The 12,319-nt window shown below is 39.5% G+C and overlaps 1 protein-coding gene across 7 annotated transcripts in view; it reads right to left on the reverse strand.

Moving 5' to 3' along the window:
- Positions 1-609: 609 nt before the first annotated feature.
- PIK3R6 (phosphoinositide-3-kinase regulatory subunit 6) overlaps positions 610-12,319 on the reverse strand; it is a 176,255-nt gene continuing 164,545 nt past the window's right edge. For all 7 annotated transcript variants that reach the window (XM_053709973.1, XM_053709952.1, XM_053709964.1 and 4 more), the window contains 2 exons: positions 2,642-2,754; positions 610-1,040 (listed from right to left, as the gene is read on the reverse strand). In XM_053709973.1, coding sequence (XP_053565948.1) covers positions 884-1,040; positions 2,642-2,754 — 270 coding nt within the window. In that variant the 3' untranslated portion in view covers positions 610-883. The remainder of the gene's footprint in view (positions 1,041-2,641; positions 2,755-12,319) is intronic.

Genomic DNA, 12,319 nt, shown 5'->3' on the forward strand with positions numbered 1-12,319 from the left:
CGATATTGCTTTTACAAAAAGTTTGCGCCTCACTTGTAATCTAGCCCTTACAGTTTACAACTAATTAATTATGCCAACCTACAATTTGAAAACAGCGATTTAATCTGCATTAGCCACACAGGGGGAGGTTTTATGGCAATGGAATTAGTCTGCAATATGTCAAATGCAAGCAATCTCATTACCTGCTGTGGTTAGATACTGAAAATGACTGGCATGTTTTGTTTTAACAAATTAATAGATCTCCCGACTGTCCGGCATTTTTCTGGACTGTAATGGTTTAGGAGTATTTTTTTCTCTTACATCTTTACATGACCCAATAAAATCCTGGTTTGTCAAAGATTGGCTATACCTGATCTGCCAAACACCCTGCCCAACTATGTACCATTGTAGCTTTGGGATACGTAGGAAGTGTGTATATGTAGGAGGTAAGGATGAATCTTACTGAATATAGAGTGAAAGGTAAGCCTCAAAAGAGAATACCTCTTACTGGGCTCTCCCATAATTAGTGCAACTAGGCCAGTGACAATGCAGGAATCTGGTACATAGAAGCCAAACAGATATCCCAGCAGCTTAAGTTATATACACTCTTGTGAAAAAAAATCAGAGAAAAAAAATCACCAAACTTTTATTACAGAGCAATAAATATTCTGTGCATAACTCTTTTTTTTTTTAAACAAAATATCAAATATTCTTTGAGATTTATTTGATACTGTGCATGATTGCATCAGTCCAGTTAATAAATGTGCTATTTCTGGCTGGAGTTTCATATTCCATAGGTCAAAAGTTTTTAGTGTCTAGCTCATTAACCCTTCTGTCTCCAAACTGAGAGTCATTTTTAGGATTACTGTTTGGGCTCTCTGGCAGGGTTAATCCAAGCCAAGCGTCACTGGACGATTCCTGCAAATGTGTTGATTGGCAGCAAGAGAGATTTTGTCATGTAACTGCTCAGCCCTGCTTCTTCAGTCCCATCTCGCTGAGTACGTGACGCACGCATCTTTTGCAGGCTGTATCCAGGCTCCTGGCATGGTGACACCTCTAAGCTGCCAAATAAATTGCACAGAGATGGGCATTAGGTCTTGGAATTGTTCCTGGTATTTTGTGACATAATATTTAACACCCACCATATCTTAATTCCAATGCAAGTATCTAGTAAGATAATTTATTGGCATTTTAACATCAACCAAATGATATCTAGAGGGTCATGTGACAACCATATGATATCTACAGGGTCATGTGACAACCAAATGATCTCTATAGTCATGTGACAACCAAATGATATCTAGAGAATCATGTGATCCCCATATGATATCTAGAGGGTTGTGTGACAACCATATGCTATCTAGAGGGTGATGTGACAAGTATATGCTATATAAAGGGTCATGTGACAACCATATGATATCTAGGAGGTCATGTGACAACCATATGATATCTAGGAGGTCATGTGACAACCATATGAAATCTAGAGGGTCATGTAACAGCTATATGATATGTGACAACTTATTATATCTAGAGGGTCATGTTACAGCAATATGATATCTAGAGGGTCATGTGACAACCATATGATATTTAGAGAGTCATGTGACAACCAAATGACAGCTAGAGGGTCATGTGACAATCATATTATATCTAGAGGGACATGTGACAACTATTTGATATCTAGAGGGTCATGTGTGTGGCTTTATGACTATCTGGTGGTCAGGCATGAAAGTACACTCTGCTCTCTATGGAGCTGGGGCTACAACTTGTTAGTGGCTTTATAACCCAGTCATGTGTTTAGTAAAAAAAAAATAAAAAATAGGTGTGGGCTATGGGCGGATCGAGAGGTTAGTAAATAAAGACCCACAGGGGTGCTAAAGTTCATTCAGATTACAATGTGGGTCACTGTTACTAGAACACTCTGTGCGGAGCCTAATATACATTGGGATGTCTTTTACTTCATTGTCCTTTGTTATTGTCTTCAGGTTCAAGCTATAGCTGTGCACCCAAGTCTGCGTGAGATTACACTAAGGTCTAACAAAGACAAAACAAGCCCCATAAAGACATATTATGTATTTGATTGTATTTATATGGGACGTTTTTAAATTACTGATAGACCTGATTTGAAATCTACTAAATGTAAATATCTTGCAGCACAGAATGTCTTTTCTGTGTTTAAAGGGACTAAAGATTTAAATGCTTCAATTTATTGTTTTTATGTATATATGCCCCATATACTTTTATTTAAACACTCTTGTTTAGAGAGCCAAAAGTGGCATGTATGTATTAGCTGTGATCTCCAGTGCCATATATGCTATCTGAACAGGCGCAGTGTTTGAATGCAAGTACACTCAGCATATGTTCATATGCTCCATGCATGCACAGTAAATCTGCATTTGTTTTCTGTTGGATACACCCTTCATTCTCACAATCTCCTCTTTTCCCTAGTACTGAAATTTGTATAGGTCTTGCCTGACTGAGCACTATTGAAGATGTTTTATCAAATGAATCTAGGGTGGCACTATACACGTCATGTGCTGCAGAATAAAATCTAGACGCATTAGACTTCAAATCACTTGTTATTATTCAAAAACAACATTCATATCTAGGTGAAAATAGACAGAGGGACGATACAAGTAGAATAAGAACATATTTCATGTTTTACCTAGAAACATTAGTATAAACTCTCTGGGAGTCTTTGTCCAGTTGCAGTGTCAGGGTCCGTAGTTCCAGGCTTCTCATCTGGATACTAGAAGCTCGAAGTGCATTCATTTTGCTCTGTAACCAAAAGAAGTATCATTCAATCTCTTCTTCCTTATGACATTACCAATAATTGTCACTTTTTACAAACTGTCACTTGTCTTAAACTTCAACCTCATAAAAGTACAATATTTACAGACTCTTCATTTAATACTAGGTTGCTTGCGTTTGCCAGTAACCTGTATATTAAAGCACATGGCACCACTTTAAAAATTGATAAAAAATAAATAAATATACTTAGATATATATATTTCAGACAACACAAGTTTTTTGGACTGAAGAAATGATAATACTGAGTACACCGTAAAGGCTCCTTCTTTAGTCCCTCCCTCGCGGATGCTGCAACACCACTTTAGTATAGTAAAAGTAATTATTTATTTAATCAGTCCTAGACTGATGCTATGTACACTTGTGAAGCACTCGCATTCCTTATAGGCTGTATTAAGTATAGAGCAATGAGATACGCTGTTTAAAATGTAACCTTTATTAAGTTAATTAAATAAAAAAATGTAAAACGCACACTTAAAAAGACAAATGAGTTAAAGCTAGTAAGTAGATCATATGATTATTGTCCGTAAGCTTAGCTAGGGTCATTGAAAAATACACAAACGAATACAGACCTAGGCTATCGATTTTAAACCATGGCCTGCAATTAACTGCTGTTCTGGCACGTCTGCTCGTTTGTAAAGCACACTCGAGTGAAATAATTATGTGGTTAGATAGAGGTAGAAAATCACATTTAGCTAAACAGCAGAGTTAAGTTATGACCTTATTAAATTGGTGGCAAAACTTCTCTATTTGCAATTTAAAAATGGATTATTTGAATGCCAACTGTTTAAATACTATTGGTTATATTTACTGCCATCATTATAGACATAGGTGATAACCGTTAAGATATTATATGCAGCATTTGCTAGATCTCTTCATAACTGCTCTCATTAGGATACTGCTCATGAGACTTGCTTAATCACCCCCCTGCTTGCAAACACGGACATCTGGGGATATAAAGCGCTACACACTCTAACAAACCAGGTTATGAGTTAATAGTGGACACGCGCATACATTCGCAGAATGTCCACATAAATTATTGCTATCAATGTTGGCTTGTGTAAAGCGGATTGCCAGCAACTCATTGCACATTTAGCTTTAACTCATTTGTGTTTTTAAGTGGGCGTTTTACATTTTTTATTTAATTAACTTAATAAAGGTTACATTTTAAACAGCGTATCGCTGTCAGAATCTCATTGCTCTATACTTAATACAGCCTATAAGGAATGTGAGTGCTTCACAGGTGTACAAAGCATCAGTCTAGGACTGATTAAATAAAGTTATCTCTACCTAGTACACAGCACCGCCACCTCCATATTAATATAATTTGTACAATAATTTAATAGTACAATAAAAGATTTATGTTATAGGGGAAATCCTAACTACACCTTGAGTAGTGCCATTAGTGCTTTTTCGTTTCTTAAAAGTAATTCTAGCTATTTAAATTTGTTTTCTAGTATAAAGCATTATAAAAAATAGTAAATCCAATGGCTAGTTATTGCTACCGTTAGCTCGCTGTAGCAATTAGTGCTCATAAAATGAACCAGAGGTCAGCCTATAGAAGCACGCTCTTGTGAGCGATATTTTGCATTCTAGCCCATATTTTATGACATATATAAAACGTGTTTAAATGGTGAAATTAGATTCCTAACTTTTGCTTAGTTGTGACTATGTCACATTTCAGTCTTCTCACCTTCTAATCCAGGAATATATTGAATACCATTAAATAAACTACAGAGAATTTAATTAAATAATTTTACTTAGAAATTCCACATGGGACCTACTATGCTGATCTATTGAGTAGCAGCTGGTTTTTAGTCCAATTAAAAGGACATAAAAGTGCATTTTGTTATTGAACTATTGCTTGAATATAACTACAGGTGGCCCTCGGTTTACAACGGTTCAATTTACACCGTTTCAGAATAACAACCTTTTTTTCCAGTCATGTGACTGCTATTGAAAAGCATTGAGAAGCAGTGCATTTATTAAAATAGCCAGTAGTCCGCTTGTGTTGCAGCAAAGCCAAGCAAGCTTAAATTAATCAGTTTAACCAGACCTGAGCTATCGAGCAGATTTCAAAGGAACAAGATCTTCCTGTCTATAAATCAGTCCAGATTGAAATGCATAGAAAGAACTGTTTGCAGACAAATGCAAGTTAAGTCTGTGTTGTGTGATTATTTTATTAGGTTTATAATGCTGTTTAGCAAATGTTTTTGTTCATTTAACTTAGTTTAATTATATATTCTATGTTGTGTGATTATTTTATTAGGTGTATAATGCTGTTTAGCATTTAAAGTCTTCATTTCAAAGCTTTAAAAATAATGTATTAGGTGTTGCTTATGACAATTTTGAGAGGGGCCTGGAACCTATCTCCCTCACTTCCCATTGACTTACATTATAAACTGGGTTTCAGTTTACAACGGTTTCAATTTACAACCATTCCTTCTGGAACCTAACCCTGGCGTAAACCGAGGGCTACTTGTATTTATTTATTACCTTAAAAGGGGTAAAGGGACACTAAACCCCACAAAAATATTTTATGATTCAGATAGAGCAGCAATTTTAAGCAACTTTCTAATTTACTTTGTTCTCTTGGTATCATTATTTGAAAAGCAGGAATGAAAGCTTAGGAGTCGGCCCATTTTTGGTTCAGCACCTGGGTAGCGCTTGCTGATTGGTGGCTACATTTAGACACCAGTCAGCAAGCGCTACCCAGGTGCTGAACCTAAATTGGGCCGACTTCTAAGCTTTCATTTCTGAACTAAGAAAAATTGATAATCGGAGTAAATTAGAAAGTTGCTTAAAATTGCTGCTCTATCCGAATAATAAAAGAACAAATTTGGGTTCAGTTTAATTTAATTGTTCCTCCTGGTTCAGTATTCAGGTTAATGAAATGTAAATTAAGGAAGAAACTCACTCACAAGCCGCAAGCACCAGTGTGGGGCAGTAACTGCTGAGACTGAAGGAACAGCAAACTTGTAGCTGTGAAACGCGTCGCTTATGTTTTAAAATAGACAAACATTTCTCCAACATTGGTGTGTCCGGTCCACGGCGTCATCCTTACTTGTGGGATATTCTCTTCCCCAACAGGAAATGGCAAAGAGTCCCAGCAAAGCTGGTCACATGATCCCTCCTAGGCTCCGCCCACCCCAGTCATTCTCTTTGCCGATGCACAGGCAACATCTCCACGGAGATGGTTAAGAGTTTTTTGTAGTTTTATTCTTCTATCTAAGACCAAGGGGCATTGCAGTAGTACCTTACTTGGACGACATCCTGATTCAAGCGTCGTCCCTGTCAAAAGCAAAGGCTCATACGGACATCGTCCTAGCCTTTCTCAGATCTCACGGATGGAAGGTGAACAAAGAAAAAAGTTCTCTGTCCCCGTCAACAAGAGTTCCCTTCTTGGGAACAATAATAGATTCCTTAGAAATGAGGATTTTTCTGACAGAGGTCAGAAAATCAAAACTTCTAAGCTCTTGTCAAGTACTTCATTCTGTTCCTCGTCCTTCCATAGCGCAGTGCATGGAAGTAATAGGATTGATGGTTGCAACAATGGACATAGTTCCTTTTGCACGAATTCATCTAAGACCATTACAACTGTGCATGCTCAGACAGTGGAATGGGGATTATACAGACTTGTCTCCGACGATTCAAGTAGATCAAAAGACCAGAGATTCACTCCGTTGGTGGCTGACCCTGGACAATCTGTCACAGGGAATGAGCTTCCGCAGACCAGAGTGGGTCATTGTCACGACCGACGCCAGCCTAGTGGGCTGGGGCACGGTCTGGGAATCCCTGAAAGCTCAGGGTCTATGGTCTCGGGAAGAGTCTCTTCTCCCGATAAACATTCTGGAACTGAGAGCGATATTCAATGCTCTCAGAGCTTGGCCTCAACTAGCAAAGGCCAAATTCATAAGGTTTCAGTCAGACAACATGACGACCGTTGCATATATCAATCATCAGGGGGGAACAAGGACTTCCCTGGCGATGAAAGAAGTGACCAAGATAATTCAATGGGCAGAGGATCACTCCTGCCACTTGTCTGCGATCCACATCCCAGGAGTGGAAAATTGGGAAGCGGATTTTCTGAGTCGTCAGACATTCCATCCGGGGGAGTGGGAACTCCATCCGGAAATCTTTGCCCAAATAACTCAATTATGGGGCATTCCAGACATGGATCTGATGGCGTCTCGTCAGAACTTCAAGGTTCCTTGCTACGGGTCCAGATCCAGGGATCCCAAGGCGACCCTAGTAGATGCACTAGTAGCACCTTGGACCGTTTCCTCTCATCCCCAGGCTGGTAGCCAGGATCAATCAGGAGAGGGCCTCGGTGATCTTGATAGCTCCTGCGTGGCCACGCAGGACTTGGTATGCAGACCTGGTGAATATGTCATCGGCTCCACCATGGAAGCTACCTTTGAGACAGAACCTTCTTGTTCAGGGTCCATTCGAACATCCGAATCTGGTTTCCCTCCAACTGACGGCTTGGAGATTGAACGCTTGATTTTATCAAAGCGTGGGTTTTCAGATTCTGTAATAGATACTCTGATTCAGGCTAGAAAGCCTGTAACTAGAAAAATGTACCATAAAATATGGAAAAAATATATCTGTTGGTGTGAATCTAAAGGATTCCCATGGAACAAGATAAAAATTCCTAAGATTCTATCCTTTCTACAAGAAGGTTTGGAGAAAGGATTATCTGCAAGTTCTCTGAAGGGACAGATCTCTGCTTTATCTGTTTTACTTTACAAAAGACTGGCAGCTGTGCCAGATGTTCAAGCATTTGTTCAGGCTCTGGTTAGGATCAAGCCTGTTTACAGACCTTTGACTCCTCCCTGGAGTCTAAATCTAGTTCTTTCAGTTCTTCAAGGGGTTCCGTTTGAACCCTTACATTCCGTAGATATTAAGTTATTATCTTGGAAAGTTTTGTTTTTGGTTGCAATTTCTTCTGCTAGAAGAGTTTCAGAGTTATCTGCTCTGCAGTGTTCTCCGCCCTATCTGGTGTTCCATGCAGATAAGGTGGTTTTGCGTACTAAGCCTGGTTTTCTTCCGAAAGTTGTTTCTAACAAAAATATTAACCAGGAGATAGTTGTACCTTCTTTGTGTCCGAATCCAGTTTCAAAGAAGGAACGATTGTTACACAATTTGGACGTAGTCCGTGCTCTAAAATTCTATTTAGAGGCTACTAAAGATTTCAGACAAACATCTTCCTTGTTTGTTGTTTATTCTAGTAAAAGGAGAGGTCAAAAAGCGACTTCTACCTCTCTTTCCTTTTGGCTTAGAAGCATTATCTGATTGGCTTATGAGACTGCCGGACGGCAGCCTCCTGAAAGAATCACAGCTCACTCCACTAGGGCTGTGGCTTCCACATGGGCCTTCAAGAACGAGGCTTCTGTTGACCAGATATGTAAGGCAGCGACTTGGTCTTCACTGCACACTTTTGCCAAATTTTACAAATTTGATACTTTTGCTTCTTCGGAGGCTATTTTTGGGAGAAAGGTTTTGCAAGCCGTGGTGCCTTCCATTTAGGTGACCTGATTTGCTCCCTCCCTTCATCCGTGTCCTAAAGCTTTGGTATTGGTTCCCACAAGTAAGGATGACGCCGTGGACCGGACACACCAATGTTGGAGAAAACAGAATTTATGCTTACCTGATAAATTACTTTCTCCAACGGTGTGTCCGGTCCACGGCCCGCCCTGGTTTTTTAATCAGGTCTGATGAATTATTTTCTCTAACTACAGTCACCACGGTATCATATGGTTTCTCCTATATATATTTCCTCCTGTCCGTCGGTCGAATGACTGGGGTGGGCGGAGCCTAGGAGGGATCATGTGACCAGCTTTGCTGGGACTCTTTGCCATTTCCTGTTGGGGAAGAGAATATCCCACAAGTAAGGATGACGCCGTGGACCGGACACACCGTTGGAGAAAGTAATTTATCAGGTAAGCATAAATTCTGTTTTTTATATTAAAGCTTTTATTTAAAGGGACATTAAACCCATTTTTTTTCCTTAAGTGATTCAGATAGAACATACAATTTTAAACAAATTTCCAATTTACTTCTATTATCAAAATGTCTTTGTTTTCTTGTTATCCTTTAGTGAAAAGCAGGAATGTAAGCACAGGAGTGTGCACGTGTCTGCAGCACTATATGGCATCAGTTTTGCAACAGTGTTATACATTAGCAAGAACACTATTTAATTGACAGCACTATTTCCTGTCATATAGTGCTCCAGACATGTGCTCGCTACTTATCTAGATATCTCTTCAACAAAGAATAACAAGAGAATGAAGCTAAATGGATAACTTTTATTCTCTATCTGAATTATGAAAGAAAAATGTTTGGGTTTAATTTCCTTTAAGCTGCTTACTACCGCCTGAGGATTATGAACAAGCTGCAGAGTGCCACGGGCAGTTATCCAGATGACTGAGAGGATCAAGCCCGCTAATACCAGGGCCGTACTGGGAAATCAGAATGGCCCTGGAAATTTGTATAGACCGACCCAGCCCCGTCCCCTCCAGCCCGGCAAACCCCCTCCATCCCAACCACGCCCCCTCCATCCCGTCCCCTCCAGCCCAGCCATGCCCCCTCCATCCTAGCCACGCCCTCTCCATCCCAGCCACGCCCTCTCCATCCCAGCCACGCCCTCTCTATCCCAGTTACGCCCCCTCCAGCTAGACAAAATGGGTGGTTAATAAATGTTATAAAATGCAATATTTAACCAAAGGGATCAATAGTGAATGCACTTGTTGCACTGACTGTTTAGCCATTGCATTACTAGCTATGTTGTATTCTGTGTAAAGTGCATTGCATTTAACTCATTTATAATATAAATAATTCCGTTTTTTTCTGGTTTTTACCTCTATTCTGTTTTCATTCTTATTTGTTTTTAATTCAGAGGCTTCATTCTAATCTGCTCCATCCCCTTCTCCTCCCCTCCTTCACACGCTGACAGTTTAGTTTTTCTGTAGCTTTTCTTTCACACTGTTTTTCCAGCCTTCATTTTAGGATGTCTGACAGCCGCCTATTAAAGTCTTATCATCAATACCACACCGGAGTTCTTAAATAAATAGACTGGTGTAGCCGTTCAGAATGGCTTGTTTTTTGTTGCAGAATGATGGAGAATACAGTCTGACCCGAAGCCTTTCCACTACGCTCTTCACTAGTACCGTACTAGTAGATTTGTTAATGCAATAGAAATAAAATATCAGACAATTGCTTTTTAGTTTATTTAATGTGAATTCCAAATACAATTATAATAAACAAACGGCTAGATTACGAGTTGTGCGTTAAGGTAAAAAAGCAGCGTTAAGAGGACCTAACGCTGCTGGTTTTTTACGCCCGCTGCTATTACGAGTCTTGCAGGTATAGGTGTACCGCACACTTCTTTGGACTTACCGCAAAATGACTTACGTAAACTTCGTAGTCTTTTTTTCTATGGGACTTCCATAGCGCTGGTATTACGAGTCTGTCCTGGGAGGCCAAAAAGTGAGCGGTACACCCTCTACCTCCAAGATCCCTAACGCATTTAAAAGTCAGTAGTTAAGAGTTTTATGGTACAATGTCGTAACATAAAACTCATAACTAAAGTGCTAAAAAGTACACTAACACCCATAAACTACCTATTAACCTCTAAACCGAGAACCTCCCGCATCGCAAACACTAAAATAACATTTTTAACCCCTAATCTGCTGCTCCGGACATCGCCGCCACCTACATTATATTTATGAACCCCTAATCTGCTGCCCCCAACATCGCTGCCACCTACATTATATTTATTAACCCCTAATCTGCTACCCCCAACATCGCCGCCACCTACATTATATTTATTAACCCCTAATCTGCCGCCCCCAATGTCGCCACCACCTACCTACACTTATTGATTGCATCAGCCAATAGGATTTTTTCTACCTTAATGCCGATTGGCTGATAGAATTCTATTAGCCAATCGGAATCTAAGGGACGCCATCTTGGATGACGTCACTTAAAGGTACCTACATTTGTCGTTAGTCCGTCGGATGAAGAGGATGCTCCGCGTCGGATGGATGAAGATAGAAGATGCCGTCTGGACCACTTTGCCCGGCTTGGATGAAGACTTCTGCCGCTTCCTTGAGGATGGATGTCGGATCTTCGGAACAGTAAGTCGATCTTCAGGGGGTTAGTGTTAGGTTTTTTTTAAGGGTGTATTGGGTGGGTTTTATTTTTAAGTTAGGGATTTTGGGCCGCAAAAGAGCTAACTGCCCTTTTAAGGGCAATGCCCATCCAAATGCCCTTTTAAGGGCAATGGGGAGCTTAGGTTTTTTTTTAGATAGTATTTTATTTGGGGGTTGGTTGTACGGGTGGTGAGTTTTACTGTTGGGGGGGTTGTTTGTATTTTTTTTTACAGGTAAAAGAGTTGATAACTTTGGGGCAATGCCCCGCAAAAGGCCCTTTTAAGGGCTATTGGTAGTTTAGTTTAGGCTAGGTTTTTTTTTTATTTTGGGGGGCTTTTTTATTTTGATAGGGCTATTAGATTAGGTGTAATTAGTTTAAATATCTTGTAATTTGTTTATTATTTTCTGTAATTTAATGTTTGCTTTTTTTGTACTTTAGCTAATTTAATTTAGGTAATTGTATTTAATTTATTTAATTTATTTTATTATAGTGTGGTGTTAGTGTAACTTAGGTTAGGTTTTATTTTACAGGTACTTTTGTATTTATTTTAGCTAGGTAGTTATTAAATAGTTAATAACTATTTAATAACTATTCTACCTAGTTAAAATAAATAAAAACTTGCCTGTAAAATAAAAATAAACCCTAAGCTAGATACAATGTAACTATTAGTTATATTGTAGCTATCTTAGGGTTTATTTTATAGGTAAGTATTTAGTTTTAAATAGGAATAATTTAGCTAATTATAGTAATTTTATTTAGATTTATTTAAATTATATTTAAGTTAGGGGGTGTTAGGGTTAGGGTTAGACTTAGGTTTAGGGGTTAATACATTTAGTATAGTGGTGGCGATGTTGGGGGCGGCAGATTAGGGGTTAATAAATGTAGGCAGGTGGCGGCGATGTTAGGGACGGCAGATTAGGGGTTAATAATATTTAACTAATGTTTGCGAGGCGGGAGTGCAGCGGTTTAGGGGTTAATATGTTTATTATAGTGGCGGCGACGTTGGGGCGGCAGATTAGGGGTTAATAAGTGTAGGTAGGTGTCGGCGATGTTGGGGGCAGCAGATTAGGGGTTCATAAGTATAATGTAGGTGGCGGCGGTGTCCGGAGAGGCAGATTAGGGGTTAATAAATATAATGTAGGTGTCGGTGATGTCGGGGGCTGCAGATTAGGGGTTAATAAGTGTAAGATTCGGGGTGTTTAGACTCGGGTTTCATGTTAGGGTGTTAGGTGTAAACATAACTTTTATTTCCCCATAGGAATCAATGGGGCTGCGTTACTGAGTTTTACGCTGCTTTTTTGCAGGTGTTAGACTTTTTCTCAGCCGGCTCTCCTCATTGATGTCTATGGGGAAATCGTGCACGACCACGTACAACCAGCTC

The sequence above is a fragment of the Bombina bombina genome, chromosome 1 (assembly GCF_027579735.1).
Source record: "Bombina bombina isolate aBomBom1 chromosome 1, aBomBom1.pri, whole genome shotgun sequence".
NCBI classification, from domain to species: Eukaryota; Metazoa; Chordata; class Amphibia; order Anura; family Bombinatoridae; genus Bombina; species Bombina bombina.